The following is a 23,910-nucleotide window of genomic DNA, read 5'->3' on the forward strand; positions in this document are numbered from 1 at the left end:
AAATTAATTAATTAACAGCTGTTGATGATGATAATTTTACGATCGACAGCAATTATTATATACTTGAATTAATTACACAACATCTACATGTATCGATATAATTAATTAATTAGCTGTTGATAGCAATATAATTTTATAAAATCGACAGCAGATTTTATAGATTTATAAAATTAACTATTAAAAAATGGATTTAAAAATGTGATAATAAATATATTGAAACCTATCTCTATAGTTGTGGTACAAAAGATCTTTGCTTAATTGTGTGCGAGATAAGCGGGAGATGGAAGTTAAACGTCAATGAAATAGATATCAACGATAAAGCAAGAAAGTTGTTGCCTTATCGCGGATAATCGTATACCTATGTACGATGAGAAAAGAAGTTTATATATATCACAACCCGCATATAAATTTCCGGACCCCTGATAATTTCTCTCTCTCTCTCTTTACTAGTTTAAATTACATTAATCTTGTAAGTTGAAAAACTTTTCTCAATTATAACTTCGTCACACGACGTAAAGAATCGCGCTTTGGCCATGCGACTTGGCGCTGAATCGGCATTTCCAGTCGCGACCGCGAAATTTATTCAAAGCGGCCGGCAAGAAGCGCGTTTAGCGATTCTTAATGCGAAACAAAGTACCTCGGTGCACCAGAAATTGTCCGTTCACCGAGCGAGGAAGCTCCGACTCTCCGACCGGATCTAAGGATTACTATGCGGGAAGACGAGGGAATAATTGAGCCGCATAATCTTTTCTTTTCTCCCTTGTAGGTTTTTTACGATCTAGCGCAATGGGTCCTCCGGAGAAAATTAAAGTCGCGGCAAAGAGAAAGAAAAGAGTAGATAATATATCAGAGAAAGCAAGAGGAAGAAAGAGAATAAACATTATTTATCAAATATTTATAAAATTATATATGTTGTATACATATATATGTATATTTTAATATATTTTAATATATTTTCAATATATATTAATATATAAATAGATTATTAATTTCTAATAAAATTTTTAATTTTAATTTATTAATATAAATATTACATACATTAATATATTATTATTAAACATATTTATTTTTATAAAATATATTAATATATTATTAATATATTTGTTTTAATATAATATGTCAATAATAATTATTCAACAATATATTTATAATCTATTTATAATTATATAAATCGTTTCAATATACATATATTATAAATAATATATATTATTGAAACGATATATCCGCATTTTAAAAAATATACTTCAATATTATAATCTAGACAAGCTGCATACGCACAAAAAATATTTAAAAAATATTTTTCAAAAAATTTATTCAAAAGACAGATAAATATAAAATTTTTTCCGAATCATGAAAAATGTTTTTAGCCTTCAAATAAATTTTAACATTGAAAAAAAAATTATTTTAAATCGGTTTCTCTCCGATTGCAAAAACTTTTGTTATTCGCAATCGGCAGATAACTTTTTTCCTTTTTTTTTTTTTTTGATATTCATAATATCCTTTTTTCGATTAAAAAAAACTTAATATCAAAATTCTGCAACTTTCAAGCGAACGACAGCAAACTGAATGGCGGGTTAATTATAAATATCGGCAAAGTCATTATCGCGCGCAAAAAGTAAACTATCGGCGGGAAAGTAATTTCTTGCATAATTAAGAGAGCGGGGGGAGATATTAATTGGACCGCGGGTAATCATTTCTCGCCACTTTCACTCTAGTCTCTCGTGAGCGCTTTCGCGTCACGAAAGAATGTCGGTAGGAATGAAAGGAAGATCGGTGTCATCTCCCTTTTCCTCTCTCTCTCTCTCTCTCTCTCTCTCTCTCTCTCTCTCTCTCTCTTTATTTTACCTAGATAATAAAAGGGGAAAAAAGCGGAAGAGGAAAGGATGGCGAGTTTCGGAAAAAAGGCGATCGTTATAACACGAAGTAGCAGCTGCCCGCGTTTAAGAATTCACACGACCGAGCCCCCCTTCCCCCCAACGCGGTTGAAAAAAAAGAAAAAAAAAAAAAAGAGAGAAGGTCGGAAAAACGACGGGCAACTTTTTGATTTTAAAAGCGGTTTATGTATTATTCAGCAGAAACCAAACTGTAGCGTCGAGCGATCCAAAAAGGACGGGGGGCCAGGGGGGCGGCAGTGTTTTATGGACGGAAGAGAGCGAAAAAAAGGGAGGGATTAAAGCACCCGCGCGCGTCCTAGAAAGTTGTCGCGCACGAGCGAATAATTAGCGCTAATTGAGTATGCCGAATTTGAGTCAAGGACTCTTTTTCTCTCTTTCTCTCTCTCGCGCGGAATCGGACCCCGACCCTGAATAAAGGGGGCCCACGCTCTCGCGCCGTCATTCGATAATTATCGCGGCGAAAGTGCGATTTAAAGTTTCCTGCCACTGCGATTTCATTGGAAATTACCGATTCATCGTGGACTGCTGCTCTTTAATCTTTCGAGTTGTAAGTTTAACGACACAAATCGAGAAAGAGGAATTTCTACGTACGATTATTAGCGAGAAAGTGAGAAAAAGAACGTATTTCAATATCCCTTCGATGGTTTTATTCATTTCTTTTCTTTCCACTTCTTTATTAAATCTTAAATTTACAATAATGTAATTTATATTACGTTTGATGAATCGCTAATTTATTAATAACCTTTTTAATAAGATGCCAATTTTTTTCTGTTAATTTGAACTTTTAATGGATTAGTATTTGCATTTGAAACGACAGTCAAAATGATAGATTCAGGACAATCGTATGAGTTTGTATAAATCCGAAATAAAAGCACAAGCTTTGCATAAAAACATATATGCAAATTTTTCGTCGCAATAGCGATGTTATTATTGAATTACAATTTCAATCATTATTAACACGTGGTTCGCTAAGTTGGTTCTCTCTTTCGAATTATTACAATGCTTAACTAACGTGCTGAAAATATCATAATCACTGTAATAACGTTGTAATAATCATTAATCGCAACTCCTCGTATATTATATATAAATATATATTATATATAAATATATATATTTCATATAATATTAATACAAAAAATTATTCATCTTGTTTATAAATATATACATCGAATTTTCATATATTTTTTTAACATTTCTCTTTCCATTTCCCAATTAGAATTGTTTGAGTGTTGACAGTCAAATTTTAAAAACATTAGAACACATGATTATGTTTTATGCAAAGTTGACATACAGCACAAAATAAAGCTAAAATGTATCTGTATAGCTCCAAATATTAAACATTTTTTTATTTCAGTAATTGATCGAATTCTTAAAAAATTTAATTAATAGCTTCAGATTTTATGTAACGAAATCTGTCTCAAGATATATACTTTTACGTGTCTAGTTAAAAATAAGATAAAACATGACAAAAAAATAAAAAAATTGTCACTGTCACCATACTAATACAAAAATATTTTTGCACCTAACGTAAAAAAAAAAGATATTTTTTCACTTTTAATGATTTCTGATACAAGACTGCATTAGCATTAATAGACGATTGTAACAATGTCAGATATGACAAACAGGATTACATATATGTGATATCGCATATATGTATGTAAGCGTATTTGTAAAACCGAGATTATGAACAAGATGTTACAAAGTAATAATTGAAATAGACTTAAATTTCTAATTCTATAGTAAATTTGAAAATTAATATAAAACAATTAATAAAAATATTAATATATATACCAATTAACAAATACAGTAAAAAAAAATACCTTTTTTTTTACAGTTTTGTATTATATACGTAAAGCACTAATTAATTACGAATTTCATTATATACAATTACGACTTTCTTAATTTTTTTATATATCTCCGGTGTCACATTGCAATCTAATCGTACAAAATTTATTAAATATTCAACAACCTCGTTATCTTCCGCTGCATCACTTGATTTTAAACCCTTCAATATAAATCCGATATGTTGACAAGTACGTTGTGCAACAATATTCAACCAATATTGACGTAAGAGCTTCTTCAAGTTTTGTAATAATAAATGTATTTCTGTTCCTAATTGTAGTTCTCCTGGTATAATTACAATACACAATATATCATTAGACAACTATACACATGAACTCCGCAATGTGAAATATATTATACACATGTACATATAGGTACATATTAAAATGCACACACACACAAACACATTATGAAATTCACGTAAAATTTGTTTGTGCGTGCGTGCGTGCTTAAATGTGTCTATACGTACCTTGATCTAAAATGACAAATATCTTTAAAAGTATACCATTTAAGTAATCTATAGGTTTTCCATAAACCTTCGGAATATAACAAAATCTCAATAACATTCGTATAATTCTGCAAAATACTCTAATAGTTTGTTTAACATTCATTATAAATTCGTTATCAAGTGGAATTTCACATGATTCCTCACAATATCCTATGTGCGATGCAATCATGTTAAAACAATTATAATCAGCTATATATCTGTCAACGTGAATTTGTCGTACGATTAGTAAACGCAACCAACTTTCGATAAAATTAAAGTCTCCTGTAAACAATAACCCACTGAGCGCCGGTATTTTGAGAATGTAATAAGATGTTAGCAGCGCATGAATCAACCTATCAATATCAAATAGCTGTTCCAAGAAATTGATTTCGTCTGGTAAATTTATTTCAGATATAGATCGAATCAATCGTACTATTTGAGTACCTACAAAGAAATGTCCAAAGATTGAATTGGAAAGAATCTCTTATAATATATTATAATATTGCAGTGTATATTACAGTGTATATTATATTATGATACATATTACATTTCGCTAATATATACGAATTTTGTATAAGAAAAAACACAAGATTTTTCGTATAAAATTCTTATACGAAAAGTTTCGTTTATATTTGTATCATTAATATTGTATCATTAATATATTATAATATACCAGTACAAGATTCTGAAGATTCTAGTAAGCAAATTAATCTTCTTCCGAAAAATTTACATTCCTTGAAACGAATTACCCAGTCTGACTTAAAATCTCTTTGAATTTCATACGTCGCTAATTGTAACAATCTTAGAATTTTTCTTAGTACGTTTTCATTTTTGCAATTCAGATAATTTAAGATTGCTCTAATAAAATTCTTGTATGTACCGATTTCAGCTACCACTTCGTTAATATAGCATAGATTGATAGTAATATATAAAATATGATTCTGAAAATATATTATTAATCGGTAAAATAATTGTTATAGAAAAATCGAATATTATAGATAAACATATATACAATTGTATCACGTAATGGTTGATTTTCCAATAAATATGTTGCTATACACAAGAAATTATGTTTCATAAGAAACAATTTCACATCTTCATATACGCTTTGCTTTGCTAAAAATTTCAGAGTACGGTTTATTTTCTTAATGTTTATGTCCTGAAAACGAAAACAATGACAAATAATTTAAATCTTATAATATTGTAAAATTAATTATACAGCTGTGAATGACTGCATCAGTATAAAAGTATCCATAATCAGCTATTGACAGAAAACTTTCAATAACGTTGTCAAATTATAGATTGCACTTTTTCAATTAAGATTTGCCACACAATTAAATATGTGTCCATTAAAAAGTCAACGTTATAAAACTCCTATATATTACTATTATTAAACTTCTCAATCATTCCTCATTTATATACAGAAAATGCACATAATGCATTCTCTGTTTCGTAATAATAAATGTTAAATTATTCTTTTACTCGAGTATAGTTATAAGATGAGAATATGCATATCAAGAATAACTATCAAAGATAGTTGATGCGAAAAAAGAATTACCTCATGCGTGTCAAAAATTTCATATATCAATTTGTCGATTACAGGTTTACCTATCCAGAGAGGTTCGCCAATCTGTTCATCTAATTTCTCCTTTTTAATGTTAAGAGGATTTACTGGATCATAAGCTTCGTCTAAGCTTTCCGTATTAGGCCTTTTCATACCTGATGTTGAACTTTCCACAATCATTTCATTCGACATTGTAATCGATATTTTTCGAATATATGTATATATCTTCAGACAAAATTCGCGCACTTTTTTGTTATTTTGAAGTCTAATATCTGAATGTAGCTCGTAACTCAAAGTACAAATCTATATTTGACCGAATGGCAAAATCGCAATTATTATATAATAATAATTGTTCAAACAGAATGAGAATTTTGATATGATATTGTTCCAACAAACTAAAGGACTGGAAAGACTGATTTAAAAGAATATTATCCAAGTGTCTGACATTAACTCTTGTCTCTCCTTCAAACATGTTATTATAAATATTGAAGTTAAAGAAATGGTTTTTTTTTTCGTTTTCATTTTTGTATTTATGTGTTCAAGCTCAAGTTTAAATGCTGCAACGTTTTTTCAAAGGTGGACAAACATTTATTTTTCCTAACATATAAATTTCCCTAACATATAATCCAAAATATTCATTGTATTAAATATTATTTCATATTAGGTAGTTTCCAATTTTATTATGTAACGAAAATATCCTTATATTTGGTTTACATGTCTCACAAATAAAAATATTACGATGAAAGATGCCGAAATATAAAACTGTCATTTAAAAAAAATCATTGTCACCGTTCTGAATAAAAATTTTTTGTTTCTGATATAAAACTCTACCAATATTCATAGCTGATTTTAACAACGTCTGAACGTATGCCACACATGATTATATATATGTGAGATATTAAGAGCGCATTTGTGAAATAATCGAGATTATATGCAAAATGTCACAAAATATAATAAATGAAATAAGAATATTAATCCAACTACATAGTAAACTTGCTTTATTGATATAAAGTATTTAATAAGTGCATTAAAAGAGGATGGATCGTTCTCAGGATATTACCTCGTGCAATTTCTCTTTAATTTAATTAAAAATTTTTAGGGCTTTATCAAAGACACTGTCTACAAGACATAAGTGACGTCTTATTTATCATTGAAATAAAAAAACACATTAATGCAACCTTCCACCACTTGATACTTTTGCAGCGTACACGAGTAAATTATCGTCTAAATATCCTTCGAGCAATCAATAGAACGGATATGGAGATATACAGACTATATTGTAAAAAATTTTTATTTTGTATATTTCTAGTTTGCATGTATTTTTCAGAAATAAAAATTATTTCTGATATAAAATTATTTTTATATTTCAGAAATGAAAATTATTTGTTCTATAGAGTACTCTTTTTCTTCTACAACGTCATAAAGTTATAATATGTGTATTGTGTATACTTCATTTACAAATATCTTGTTTAATACAATATGCTATAACATAATATAATATACTAAAAAATTAATCATATTATTTATAAATATATATATTTATATACCTTTTCAACATATGCTTTATCATTTACTCAACACAAATTGTTTAAAATATGTCAAATTTTAAAGGAATTAGAACACATGGACTTTTTTAATGCAAAGTTCATGTGCAACAGGAAGCGAAGCTAAAGTGTATCTATATATAGTTATGAATACTTTAGATTATTTCATTTCAGTAATCGATCGAATTCTTAATCAAATTAATTTAACCGAGCTTCAGATTTTATTATGTAAGGAAACTGTCTCTATATGTGCTTTTACGTATCACGATGCTGATATGAAAATATTTTTGCAACTCTAATAAATACCAAAAAAGTATAATAAAAAAAGATCTTTATTCATTTACACTGATTTCTGATACAAGACTGTATTAGCATTAATAGGCGATTGTATCAATGTCAGATATGACAAACAGAATTACACATGTCATACATCATCATTTCGTTAAAAGCAGATTTTTTTCATTTTTTTATAAATCTTAGGTATCACACTGCACGCTGATTATACAAAATTTACTAAATATTAAACAATCTCGTTACCTTCTACTACATCACTTGATGTTAAATTCTGTGATTTCACATATATGTGAGAATATTTGTAAACTAAGATTATACAGAGATTAAACAGATTAAACCGAGATTATTTGCAAGGAGATACAAAATATAATAAGAATTGAAATTAGAATTATATTTTGAACACTGTAAAATTCGGCATACAAAGCAATTAATAAGTATATTAAAATATAAAACAACTAATTTTACAAAGCCAGATATGACAAACAGGATTACATATACACATACGTGATTACGCATATGCATATGTAAGCGTATTTATAAAATAACCAAGATAATGTACAAAGTGTTATAAAATATAAAAAAGAAAAAAGTATTAAAATTATATTTCGAACTATATATGTTATAAACTTGTTATATTAATATGAAGTAATTAATATGAAGTAATTAATTTATATATTGATAGATATAACAATTAATTTAACAATGTCAGATATGACAAATAGGATTATGTATATGTATATATAATATAAAATTCATGTAAAATTGTGCATGTGTATAATATATATAAAATATATTATACACATATATATATAAAATATAAAATATATTATAAATTTTACAGAATATTAAGAGTGTGTGTGTGTGTTTCAGTGTGTCTATACATACCTTGATTTAAAACGACAAATATCTTTAAAATAAGACCATTTAAATAATCCAAAGTTCTTCCATATATTTTCGGAATATACCAAAATCTCAATAACATTTGCACAATATTGTATAATATTTTAATAGATTTTGTAATGTTCATAAAATTAATTGAATATACATAATCCGTAGAATTTTCTCTATTTGATAAACATAAATAAACCGCAGAATCTTCTATATTTGATGAACATAAATAAACCGCAGAATTTACTATATTTGGTGTAATCATGTTAAAAAAATTATTATCAGTTATATATTTGTTAATTCCGACGTGCACTTGTCGCATGGATAGGAACCGTAACCAAATTTCGATAAAATTAAAGTTTTTTTTAGATGGTAACATATTGACGTCCGGTAATCTGTATGAGTAAGATATTAGCACAGCATGAATCAACATATCAATATCAAATAGTTGTTCCAAGAAATTGATTTGGTCATGCAAATTAATTTCAGATATAGATCGAATCAATTGTATTATTTCCACACCTACAAAGAAATTTTCAAAGATTGAATTGGATAGAATCAATTTTCTTATAATATATTACTATATATTACAGTGTATTATATTATGATATATGTTACATTTCGCTAATATATATGTATGTATAAGAATTTTGTATAAGAAAAAATAGAAGATTTTTCATACAAAATTCTTATATAAAATGTTTGGTTTATAATTGCATCATTTAAATACACATATTAATGTCCCAGTACGAAAATTTGAAGATTTTAATAAGAAGATTATTCTCCTTCCGAAAAATTTACATTCCTTAAAATGAACTATCCAGTCTGACTCAGAATTTATCTGAATTTCATACGTCGCTAATTTTAACAATCTTATAATTTTTCTTAGTATTTTATCATTTTTGCAATTTTGCAGATAAGATAAGATTGCTCTAACAAAACTTCTGGATTTGCTTACTTCATGTATCCCTTCGTTATTATAGCATAAATTGATTGTAATACGTAAAATACAATTCTGAAAATATATTATTAATTGTTAAAATAATTGTTGTAGAAAGATCAAATATAAGATAAACATATCATACAACTGTCTGAAGTAATGGTTGATTTTCCAATAAATACTTTGCTATGCATAAGAAATTATGTTTAATAAGAAACAATTTCACATCTTCATATACACTCTGCTCTTCTAAGAAATTGAGAATACAGTTTATTTGTTGAATATCGCGTTTCTAAAAACGAAGGCAATGACAAATATTATAATTTAACGTCTTATAGTATTATAGTATATATAAAACTAATTGTACAGCCGTGAATGACTGTATCAGTAACAATATTAATGTAGTTTGCTATTGATAAAAAATTTTTCAATTATATTATCCAATTATAGATTGCACTTTTCCAATTCAATTTATCTAAACAATCGAATATATCCGCGAAAAGTTATCAAAAGATGCAATATTGTTATCATCAAACTTCTGAATATTTCTCACTCATATACGGCACACCTCGCATTCTAATTCTTAATGATAAATACGTGCAATAAAGGTCGCACTCGTATATCATCATAAAATAAATGACTATAATAAGAGAGAGCAACATAGAGAGAGAATACTTTACATTCGGCTGATTTTCAAAATATAAAAAATAAAAAATAAAAAATAAAATCTCGCAATACTATATATTTAGATGTTTTGATTATCGGATTAGAAGTACTAGATTTATTATACATTTACTGTATTATTAAAAATGTTGGAAAGATTTTTTCACGAAATATTGCTGTTCCCTTTTGACGAGCGAAAAGCATAATAATAAAAAGAGTTTGAAGAGAGAGATAACTCTAAAAATTACCTTGTGTGTGTCAAAAATAAGTTACTCTAAAAAAATTAACTCGTCAATTTCACATTTCCCTTGCCAAGGAGGTTCGCCAATCAGCGCATTCTCATTATTTGATTCTTCCTCGTGAACGTGTAAAACAATTTCTGGAATATAAGTTTCGTCGAAATTTTCCGTAATCATCCTATCTGTAATGAATGTTTTTCTGATATTTTCTCAGCAATTTTCTCATTCAAACCTAATACCTGAACGCAACTTATATATAGCACGTAACTTTAAGTCAATGAATCTATAACATCTGATCAAGCGATAAAGTCGTAATTATTATATAATACTAATTACTATAAAGACTTTGATATAACACTATTCCAACAATGTGTTGAGAAGACTAACTTATTGTTAGAAGAATATTATCTAACTAAATGACATCAATTTTTATTTCTCCTTGAAACATGTTATTAAATATTAAAGTTAAAGAGATATGTATTTTCGTTTTTATTTTTTGTATTTATTGTGTCTAATCTTAAATTTATGTGCTGTAACGCTTTTTCAAAAATCGGTGGACAACATTTTTTCTCTCTGACATATAAATTTATCTAATAATATAATCCAAAATACTCATTGCATCAAACAATATTTCATATTATATAGCCTTCAATTTTATTATGTAACGAAAAAAATGTCTTTATATTTGGTTTACATGTCTCACGAATAAAGATATTATGATAAAAAATGCCGAAGCAAAAAACTTGTCATTTAAGATATGTCATTGTCATCATTTTGAATAAAAGGTCTTTTTTTATTTTGATACAAAATTATACCAGCTTTCGTAGCTGATTTTAACAACATCTGGAATGGCACACATTATATGAGAGATATTAAAAGGCTATTTATGAAATAATCGAGATTATATGCAAAATTGTCACAAAATATAATATTTGAAATAAAAACATTAATCAAATTATATGGTAAACTTGTGTGCTTTATTAATGCACAATACATAATAAGTGCATTAAAAAACACGTTTCATCTAATTTTCATATTATACAGATAAAGTATTAATTAATTACAAATTTGATTTAATACAACTCTGGCTTTTACTTTTTAATTTTTTACATATATTTGGTGTCACATTGCAGTCTATATTAGATTGAGTATATTTAATAGCCTCGTCATTTTCTAATACATACTTGATATTAAACTCTTCAATACAATATTGTATATAATATAATATATTAAAAAACTAATATTACTTGTAAATAAATATATTTATGAATTTTATATACACTTGATTAACATTTACTCTCCCATTTACTCATACAAATTGTTTAAACTATGTCAAATTTTAAAGATATTAGAACACATGGCCATATGTTTTATGCCAAGTTCACGTTCAGCACAAAGTAAAGCTAAAGTATATGTATATACGCGATTCGCCTATAGTTATGAATATTTTGAGATTATTTTATTCCAGTTAATTGATTAAGGTTTTAATAAATCTAATCAATAGTTTTATATATTATTATATAACGAAACTGTCTCTCGATGTGCTGTCTTCTTGAGATGAAGATAAAAACATGCCATAAAAAAATTTTTTAAAATTGTTATTGTTATCATTCTTATGTATAAAAAAAAATACTGTTGCAATATAAAAAAAATAAAATAAAGATCTTTTTCACTTTATCTGATTTCAGATACAAGATTAATAGTTACATGTACTAGCTATAATATAAGATTTAAACAATGTCTGATATGACAATCAGAATTAAATATATACGTAATATCAAACATATAAACGTATTTGTAAAATAACCGATATAATGTACAAAATGTTATGAAATAATAAGAATTAAAATTAGAATCATATTTCGAACTGTATAGTAAACTTGATATACTAATACAAAGCAATTAATAAGAATATTAATATATATGTATCAATTAATAAATACAGTAAAAATACAGTAAAAAGGATCTTTTCATTACAATTTTGTATTATATAGATAAAATATTAATTAATTATGAATTTCACTACATGCAATTATGACTTCCTTTATTTTTTCATACAACTCAGGTGTCACATCGCAACCTAATAGTACACAATTTATTAAATATTCACAAACCTCGTTATCTTCTATTACATCACTTGATGTTAAACCCTTCAATATAAATCCGATATTCTTACAAGTACATTGTGCAACAATACGCAACCAATAGTGATATAAGAGCTTCTTTAGCTTTTGTAATAATAAATATATTTTTGTTCCTAACTGTAATTCTCCTGGCGTAATTAAAATACATAATATATTATTAAACAACTGTACGCATTAACTTCGCAATGTAAGATATATCACACGCACACACATATTTATATTCATATTTAAATATACATATATACATATGTATATTTGTATATATAACATAAAATTTATCTAAAATTGTGTATGTATGTGTATATACATATATTATACATACATACATACATGCATATATATATGTATATATATATATATTATATATGTATATATGTATATAGTGTGTGCGTGTGTATGTGCGTATGTATGTAACGTGTGTCTATACGTACCTCGATCTAAAATAACAAGTGTCCTTAAAATGATACCATTTAAGTAATCCATAGTTCTTCCATATATTTTAGGAAAATACCGAAATTTCATTAACATTTTTATAAAAATGTATGATATTTTAATAAATAGTTTAATATCATCTAATATTTCGTTAACTGGAAATATACGTAATTTCGCATCATACCCTAGGTTCGATCCAATGACATTAAAACGATTATCAGTTATAGTATATTTGTCAATTCCGACTTCCATGTGTCGCATAGTTATGAACCATATCAAAATTTCGACAAAATTATATTTTTCAATCACTACATCATTGAGCTCCGATATTACTTGCACATAAGATATTAGCAGAGCGTGAATCAACTTATCAATATCAAATAAATGTTCCAAAAAATTCATTTGGTCATGCAAATTAATTTCAGATATAGATCGAATCAATTGTATTAATTCTATACCTACGAAGAAAATTTTGAAGATTGAATTGGATAAAATCTATTCTCATATAATATATTATAATGTATTATATTATGATATATATTATATTTCGCGGTAATATATAAGGAATTTGTTTAAAAATAAATACAAGATTTTTCATATAAAATTCTTATATGAAAAGTTCTGTTTATATTTGTATCATTTATATATTAATGTACCAGTACGAAAATTTGAAGTTCTTAGAAAGAAGATTATTCTCCTTCCGAAAAATTTACATTCCTTAAAACGAACTATCCAGTCTGACTCAGAATTTATCTGAATTTCATACGTCGCTAATTTTAACAATCTTATAATTTTTCTTAATATTTTTTCATTTTTGCAATTTTGCAGATAAGCTAAGATTGCTCTAACAAAACTTCTGGATTTGCTTACTTCATCTATCCCTTCGTTCCTATAGCATAAATTGATTGTAATACTTAAAATATAATTCTGAAAATATATTATTAATTGTTAAAATAATTGTTGTAGAAAGATCAAATACTATAAGATAAACATATATACAATTGTCTGAATTAATGGTTGATTTTCCAATAAATACTTTGCTATACACAAGAAATTATGTTTAATAAGAAACAATTTCACATCTTCAAATACGCTCTGCTTTGCTAAAAATTTCAGAGTACGGTTTATTTCCTCAATGTTTAATTCCTGAAAACGGAGACAATAATAAATAATTTAAGTCTTATAATATTGTAAAACTTATTATACAGCTATGAATGACTGTATTAATAAAAGAATTAAATAGCTATTGACAGAATTGAAACTTTTCAATAATGTTGCCAAATTATAGACTGTATTTTTTCAATTAAGAGAGATTTGCCACACAATCTAATATATGTAGAGGATATAGATACTTTATGTTCGAATTATGTAGAATAAAATCTCGTAATATTAATTATTTAGATATTATTATTATATTATTAGAAATATTATATTTATTATACATTTTTAATGTATTATTAAAAATATTAGAAAGATAAATTTTTCATGGAATATCGCATTGTTGAGCATAATAAAGATAGTTAGTGCGAAAAAAAATACCTCAGGTGTATCAAAAGTCAAATTTATCAATTCGTTGATTTTATCTTTGTCTATCCAAGGAGGTTCGCCAATCTGCATATCTGACTCTTCCTCGTCAATCTTTGAAACGTTTACAGGACTAGAAGCTTCATTCAAATTTTCTATAATTATTCGATCCGACATTGTGATGGATTTTTATCTGATACTTTCTCAGGAAAAATTAGCGCAATCTCCTCGTTAAAACCAAATATCTGAACACGTAACTTTAAATGATTAAATCTATAACATTTAACCGAGCGAAAAAAATCGTAATTATTTTATATAATATTAATTATTCAACACGTAAGCACAACAAGCTTGATAATTGTTCCACCAAAGTCGAAAGACTGATTTAAAATATTGTATTATCCAAGTGTTTAATGTTGATTTGTTTCTCCTTGAAACATGTTAAATATTAAAGATAATGAGATATGTATTTTCGTTTACATTTTTGTATTTATATATGTCCAATCTCAAATTCAAGTGCTGTAACGCTTTTCCGACAATCGATGGACAATTATTTTTTCATAATATAAAAATTTCAATAATATATAATATAAATTAACTATTTTGTTTCTCAAACAATATTTTATATTCTGCAGCTTCAAGTTTTGTTACATAACGAAAGCGTCATTATATTTGCTTTACATATCTAATGAATAGAGATATTACGATGAAAAATGCTCACAAAAAGTTGACAATTAATGTTATTATTCAGGATAAAAATAACTTTTTAAATATTTGATATAGGATTGCACCAGCATTCGTAGCTAATTTTAATTAGGATATGTGTGACAAACAGGATTACATGTATGTAAGATATATTGAGAGCGTGTTTATGCAATAATAAAGATTATATATATGCGAGGTATCACAAAATATAAGAATTGAAATTAAAATTATATTTCGAACTCTGCCATACATTTGATACAAAGCAATTAATAAATATATAATAAACATAATCTTTCATAATTTCGCAATTTTGTATTATATGTATAAGTACAACATTAATTAGTTATGAGTTTTGATTAAATAAAATTACTGCTTCCTCCACTTTTTTACGCATCTCAATAGTCACACTGCAATCTGATCGTACAAGATTTATTAAATATTCAAGAGCTTCGTCATCTTTTACTACTTCACTTGATATTAAATTCTTCAATATATATCCAATATGTTGACAAGTATAATGTGCAATAATATGTAACCAATAGTGATATAAATGCTCCCTCAAGTTTCGAAAATGTAGTTCTGTGTTTCCGAGATATAGCTCACCTGGCATAATTAAAATTCATATCATATTATTATTATAGACAATTAAACGTATTAACTTCACAATGTAAAATTATATTGCACACACACTTATAAAATGTAAAATTGTGCATGTATATGATATAAAATATATTATGCAATTTTGTACAGAGTATTAAGATGTGTGTGTGTGTGTGTGTGTGTGTATGTGTGAACGTGTGTTTCTGTACGTACCTCTATCTAAAAGTACAATTATTTTTAAAAATAAACCATTAAAGAAATCTATTATGCTTCCATAAGTTTTAGGAATATGACGAAATTTAAGTAACGCTTTTACAACGTTGCATATTGGTTTAATAGGCTCTACAATTACACGTTCAAGTTCACGTTCAATCATGCTCTTTGTAGGATAGATATGATAACAATACTGTGTACAATAGTATGGAATAGCTTTTTGGTGGCGGTCTAGTCGTTCTAGCCAGTCTTCGTAAAAACCCCTAAATGAACCCCTCCATGAATCCCTAGCGGTACGATCGTCTCCAATGTGCACATCGAGTATGTAAGCTATTAGCAGTGTTTGAAACAATTTATCAATATCATATAGTTGTTCCACAAAAGTGGTCTGGTTTGGTAAATTTATTGCAGATATGGATCCAATTAATTGCACGAAAAACACAGCTACAATACAATTTTCAAAAATTAAACTGGACAGAATCAATTCTCTTATAATATGTATAACATTATTATATTATTTATAACAGTATTATATTATGAAATAATATATGTATACATATTACATTACGGTAATATATTAGGATTTTGTTTACAAGTAAACACAAGATTTTTTGTATAAAAAACTTATGTAAAAATTATGTAAAAAGTTCCATTTTTTTTGGTATTATTTATGTATTAATGTATAATGTATATACCAGTACTAATGTCTACAAAACTATAATACCATCTAGAATCAGTAGAACATTCTAGAAAGTACAATGTGCTTCTCTCCAAAAAATTACATTCCTTGAAACGAACTATCCAGTCTGACTCAAAATCTCTCTGAATTTCATACGTCGCAAATAGTAACAATTTTAAAGTTTCTATTATTATTGGTTTGCATGGGCATTTCAGATAACATAAGATTGTTCTAACGAAAGCTTTGGCTTTGCCTATTATTTTTATCATTTCGTTACTATAGCATATATTGATGGTAATTTGTAAAATGTTTATCTGTGAAAATATATCATCAATTATTAAAATAATTGCTTTTGAAAAATTAAATATTATAAGACGTCGATAAATCTATTAATATACAAAAATATATTATTATATTAATATATACAATTATCCTATAATGCCGTTTTTCTTGCAATAAATAGGTTGCTATACGCATAAAATTATGTTTTATAAGAAACAATTTCACATCTTTATATGTACTCTGCTCTAATAAAAAACCCAGAACATTCAGTATTTGTTTAATATTGTTTCTATAATATTTACGTTGCTGAAAATAAAAATAATGACAAATAATTTAAGTCTCATAATACGTAAAACAAATTAAGAGCTATGTATAATTCCATCGATAAAAGAATTGAAGCAATTTGCTATTGATGACAAAATTTTTTAATAATATTGTCTAATTATAGATTGCAATTTTTCAACTCCACAATCAAATATTCGTATTGAAAAAATATCGAGGGATCGAACAGTATTATTGTCAAACTTCTGAATATTTCTCACTCATATATGGCACACATCACTCTATTTCCTAATTATAAATGCGTGAAAAAAAATGAATGCACGTACTTACACACATTTATGATTTTAAAATAAATGTGTGTAAGAGAGAAACGTAGAAGATACTTATGTTCGTCTGATTCTCAAAATGTACAATTGAATCTCGCAGTATTATATATTTAGATATTTTTATTATATTATTAGAGGGGGGGGGGATTAGATTTATTATACGTTTGACTATATTATTAAAAATATTAAAAAGATATATGTTCCATAGAATATTGCTGTTCCCTTTTTCTGAGCAAAAAGCATAATAACAAAGAGTTTGTCAATACAAAAAAATTACCTTAGGTATGTTAAAAGTCAAATATATCAGTTCGTTGATTTTATCTTTGCCTATCCAAGGAGGTTCGCCTATCTGCGTATCTGACACTTCCTCTTCAATCTTTGAAAAGATCATTGTGATGGGGACTTTGTTCTGATATTTTTAAAAGCAAAATTCGCACAATCGTTAAAACTAATAGCTGAACGTAGCGCGCAACTTTAAGTGATTAAGTCTATATCTGACCAGGCGACAAAATCATAATTATTAAATAATACTATAATTACTCAATACGTAAGCACAAAGAATTTGATGACATTGTTCCAACAAAGTTGAATCTTGACTAACTTGAAAGAATATTATCCTAGGATTTAAGGTTGACTTGTTTCTCCTTGAAATATGTAATTAAATGTTAAAGTCTAAGAGATATGTATTTTTGTTTTCATTGTTATATTTATTTTGTATTTTATAGTTATGTATCGAATCTCAAGTTTAAATGCTGTAACGCTTTTTCAAAGATCGGTAAACAACATTTTTTGTTCCTAACATATAAATTTCTCTAATATACATATATAATCAAAAATATTGGTATCAAACAATATTTCATATTAAATTTCTTCCAATTTTATCATGTAACAAAAATGTCTGTATATTTGGTTTCACATCTCTCATGAATATAAAGATATTACATTAAAAAATATCAAAGCAAAAAACTGTCATTTCAGAAATTTCATTGTAACCCATTCTGGATGAAAGTATTTCTTTTATTTTTTCTGATGCAAAACTGCAGTGGCATTCGTAGCTAATTTTTACGTATGACACACAGGATTATATATGTATATGTGAAATATTAAGAGCGTATTTCAAATAATCGGGATTATATGCGAGGTGTCACAATATATACGTAACCACTATTAATTTAAGAGCTTCTTCAAGTTTTGTAAATCTAATTATGTTTCTCCCAAACGTAATCCTCCTGGTATTATTAAAATACATGAATGTAGAGAAAATTATATGCATCTATATGCATCGCAGTATAAAATATTGCATACACACATGCGCTACATATTTATATATATGTATATATATATATATATACTATAAAATTATAAAATGTTATAAAATATAAATATATTATGCAATTATGTTATACCTACAATTTTACATAAAACATTAAAATATTTTACGCGTGAATGTGTGTATGCATTTTCAAGTGTCTATATGTAACTTTATCTAATAAAACAATAATCTTTAAAAGTATGCCATTTAAATATATTGTTGTAAGTTTTAGAAATATATGAAAATCTCAATAGCATCTTTACAATAGATATATCAATACTTCGATCTAATATCAATGGAGTTGTTCAATATGTTCAACTAAAATTATATCCGTTGTATCAAATTTTACCAATGTGTTAATCAAATCATTTTTGCGTAAAAATGAAGATCATCGGTCATATCTTCCTTAATTCCAATGTTTTTCGCACGATGAGCGAAGATAACCAATTTTCGATAAAATTCCATTCTTTCATAGAACGAAACCGACTGATTTTTGGTATTTTGTGTGAGATAGGTATTAACAGCGCATAAATCCACTTATCCATCTCGAATAATTGTTTCGAGAAACAATTAATAGATATAATACATATTTAAAAATATGCAAAAAAAATTAATAAAACCCTTTTTCACTTTCTTTGATTTCTAATACAAAATTTTGCACTTGCATTAATATCAGATTTTAACAATGTCAAATATGACATGGTTATGAAACAGGATTACATATACTTATGTATATATAATAAAACATATATGTAAGCGTATTTGTAAAATAACCGAAATTGTACAAAGTGATACAAAATATAATTCGAATTATAATTAGAATTATATTTCGAACTCTGTAATAAACTTGATATACATATTATTATAATACAAAGCAATTAATAAATATAACAATATTAATATATGTATATATTAATTAATATGTAATAGCAATTAATATAAGAGTACAATAACAAAGATCTTTTTCACAAATTTTTATTATACATATAGATTTAATTGATATAAATTAATTGATATAAATTTTTATTATACATATAGATTTAATTGATATAAATTAATAGAAATAATAGATATAATTATTTAGATAAAATTTATTAATTACGAATTTCGTCAAACACTTTTGGCTCTCTTTATTTTTGTATGCATTATAGGTGTCACATTATGAATTTTGTCAAATTTAATTTTGGCTTCCTCTACTTTTTTACGTATCTCAGGTGTTATATTGCAATCTGATAATACAAGATTTATTAAATATTCAACAACCTTGTCATTTTTCGTATCACTTGATGTTAAACTTTTCAATATATATACGATATGTTGACAAGTACGTTGTGCAATAGTACATAAACAATACTGATTTAAAAGTTTTTTTACATTTTGTACTAATAAATCTAAATTTGTTCTTTCAAAATGTAGTCCTCCTGATATGAGTAAAATACATAAAATATCATTAGACAACTGTACGCATTAACTCCGCAATAAGAAATATATTACACACACATATATGTAAAGATATTTACATATACATATATATATAAAATAATAAAATTTTTATAAAATAGTGCATGCATATATATATATATATAAATATTATATTCAATTTTTATGCAAAATATTAAGATTGTGTGTTTACATATGTATCAATACATACCTTCATCTAAAATAACAGTTATCATTAAAATTATACCATTTATGTAATCTATTGTTTTTCCATAAGTTTTAGGAATATAACAAATTCTCAATAACATTTTTACAATTCTGTATAATATTTTGAAAGATTTTTGCATATGTTCTAAAAATTCATCATTATATGAAAATACATAGAATTCCCGACTATCTTCTACGTTCGACACAATCAAACGACAATTATCATAATTGCCAGAGGCTATTTGTACTTGTTGCATGGTTAGGAACCAATACCAATTATCGATAAAATTATGTTCTTTCGTAGACTCAAGCTTATTAAGCTCCGGTATTACGTATATGTAAGACATTAGCAACGAATGAATCAACTTGTCAATCTGAAATAATTGTTCCAAAAAACTGGCTTGGTTTGGTAAATTTATCTCAGATATAGATCGAATTAATCGTATTAATTCCACACCTACAATGAAATTTTCAAATAATGAATTGGATAAAATTAATTTTTTTATATAATATAATATAATGTATTATATTATAATATATATTATATTATAATTATATATGCAATATTTTAAAATTTTGTTTATAAATAACTACAAGACTTTTTTCGCGTAAAATTCGTATATATGAAAAGTTTCGATATATTTATATCATTTACGTATTAAAGTACCTGTACGACATTCTGAAAATTCCAGTAAGAAAATTATTCTCCTTCCGAAAAATTTACATTCCTTAAAACGAACTATCCAGTCTGACTTTGAATGTATCTGAATTTCATACGTCGCTAATCTTAACAATCTTAGAATTTGTTTTAATATTCGTTGGTTATTACAATACAGATAATGCAAGATTGCTCTAACAAAACTTCTGGATTTGCCTATGTCATCTATCACTTTGTTAATGTAACATAAGTTAATAGTAATACGTAAAATATGTAACTAAAAATATATCATTAATTGTTAAAATTGTTATAGTAAAATAGAATATTGTATGATGAGATAAACATATCAATACAATTGTATCAGGTAATGGATTATTCGCTAATAAATATATTGCTATACGCAAAAAATTATGTTTTATAAGAAACAATTTCACATCTTCATATACACTTTGCTTTCCTAAGAAATTGAGAATAGAGTTTATTTGTTGAATATCGTGATTCTGAAAACGAAGACAATGACAGATAATTTAAAGCTTATAGTGTTGTACAACTATAAATTATTATATAAGTAACAACATTAATGTAGTTTATGGTTATCAATAAAAAATTCTCCGATACTTTTTACTCATATATGACAAGCATTGCATTCTATTTCTTAATAGTAAATGCGTGAAATAAAATAATTGAACGTTCTTTCATTCGTATACAGTAAGATAAATGTGTAATGAGAGGTCAACGCAAAGAAAGGATACTTTATGTTCGGTTGATTTTCAAAATATAGAATGGAATCTCGCAACATATATGTTGTATATATATATATATATATACATATATATATATACACATATATATATATATATTATTTTATTATATTATTAAAATTATTAGATTTATACAATTGATTTTATACTTAAAAACGCTAAAAATATATTTTCTAGATAATATTGCTGTTCCTCTTTGTCGAGCAAAAAGCATAATACCAAAGATAGTTAATGAAAAAAGAATCACCTCATATATCTCATAAGGCAGGTATATCAAATAATCGAGTTTATCTTTACCTCTCCAAGGAGGTTCGCCAATCTCAGCATATAACTCTTCCTCGTCAATATTTGAAAAATTTACTAGACTACAAGTTTCGTCCAAATTTTCCATAATGGTTCTATCCCAAATTGTAATGTAATTTCTTTCTGATACTATCTCAGGCAAAGTTCGCGCAAACTTTTCGTTAAATTTAATACCTGAACGTCGTAACTTTAAGTGCTTAAATCTTTAACATCCAACAAGACGACAAAATCGCAATTATTGTGTAATACTAATTGCCCAAAGCACATAAGCACAAAGAGTTTGATACATTGTTGAAACAAAGTGTTAGAAAAATTGACTTAGAAAAATATTATCCAAGTGTCTGTCAACTCTTGTTTCTCCTTGAAACACGTTACTAAAGACAAAAAAATGTTGTTTTTTTTCGTCTTTATTTATATGTTCAATCTCAGAAGTGCTGTAACGTTTTTTCAACGATCGATGAACAAAATTATTTCTCAATAATATGTAAAGTTCTCTATTTTTTATATTCTGTAGTCTCACGTGTATTAAGTAACGAAAAGTTTTTATATTTACTTCATACGTCTGATAAATAGAGATATTACGATAAAAATACGGAAGAAAGAAAATTACATTTAATAAAAGTTATTGTCCATGATAAAAATAATTTTTTTGATTTTTGATATTAGATTGCATCAGCATTCATAGTTAATTTTAATGACAAGTATGACAAACAGGATTACATATACAATATAAAATATTAAAAGTGTATTAGTCAATAATCGAGATTATATGCGAGGTGCCACAAAATATAATAAAAATTGAGATTAGAATTATATTTCAAACTCTGCAGTAAACTTGGTGTATTAAAGCAATTAATAAGCAATTAATAAGTATATAGTAAAAATAGAGAGAATATAAGTACTCCTTTTCGCAATTTGAATTATACAGATAAAACATTAATTAATCATTTTGATGCATTTATAAACTTCCTCCACTTTTGTACGCATCTCAGATGTTACATTGCAATCTGATCGTACAAGATTTATTAAATATTCACGAGCCTCGTCATCTTTTACTACTTCACTGAATGTTAAATACTTTAATATATGTCCAATATGTTGACAAGTATAATGTGCAATAATATGTAACCAATAATGATATAAAAGCTTCCTCAAATTTCGGAAATATATTTCTTTTTCTCCGATATATAGCTTACCTGGCATAATTAAAATTCATATTATATTATTTGATAATTATATGTATTAACTTCATAATATAAAATTATATTACACCCATACAACACACTCATATAACAAAAAATTGTGCATGTATATGATATAAAATATATTATGCAATTTTGTACAGAGTATTAAGATTTGAGTGTGTATGGGTGTGTGTGTGTGTGTGTACACGTGTTTCTATACGTACCTCTATCTAAAAGTACAATTATTTTTAAAAATATACCATTCAAGAAATTTATTTTGCTTCCATAAATTTTAGGAATATAACGAAGTTGAAATAACACTTTTACGATTCTGTATATTGGTTTAATGGGAGTTAAAATTAAATGTGACATTTCCCTATCAAGTGAATATAATCCCTCAAAATCCTTAGAATCCTCAGAAATCTTGTCTATATAAAAGTCCGGTTTAATCATGCACGTTGTATTAAATACATATTCGTTGTTAACGATATTTATAACTCGT

At 26.2% G+C, this 23,910-nt stretch overlaps 2 protein-coding genes across 6 annotated transcripts in view; both read right to left on the reverse strand.

Annotated features, from left to right (window-relative positions):
- Pgant2 (polypeptide N-acetylgalactosaminyltransferase 2) overlaps positions 1 to 23,910 on the reverse strand; it is a 260,868-nt gene that overhangs the window by 40,612 nt on the left and 196,346 nt on the right. The gene's annotated exons all lie outside the window — the stretch shown is intronic.
- Positions 15,463 to 18,012, reverse strand: LOC145944722 (uncharacterized). Its single transcript, XM_083053279.1, has 5 exons — positions 17,821 to 18,012; positions 17,161 to 17,241; positions 16,670 to 16,796; positions 15,975 to 16,418; positions 15,463 to 15,764 (listed from the first exon to the last, which is right to left on the reverse strand). Exons 1-5 carry the CDS (start codon positions 17,932 to 17,934, stop codon positions 15,505 to 15,507), a joined length of 1,026 nt encoding a protein of 341 aa, XP_082909405.1. The 5' UTR covers positions 17,935 to 18,012; the 3' UTR covers positions 15,463 to 15,504.

This window comes from Prenolepis imparis, unplaced genomic scaffold, assembly GCF_030444845.1.
Source record: "Prenolepis imparis isolate NDT839.2.m4 unplaced genomic scaffold, iyPreImpa1.0 SCAF_13, whole genome shotgun sequence".
In the NCBI taxonomy this organism is placed as follows: domain Eukaryota; kingdom Metazoa; phylum Arthropoda; class Insecta; order Hymenoptera; family Formicidae; genus Prenolepis; species Prenolepis imparis.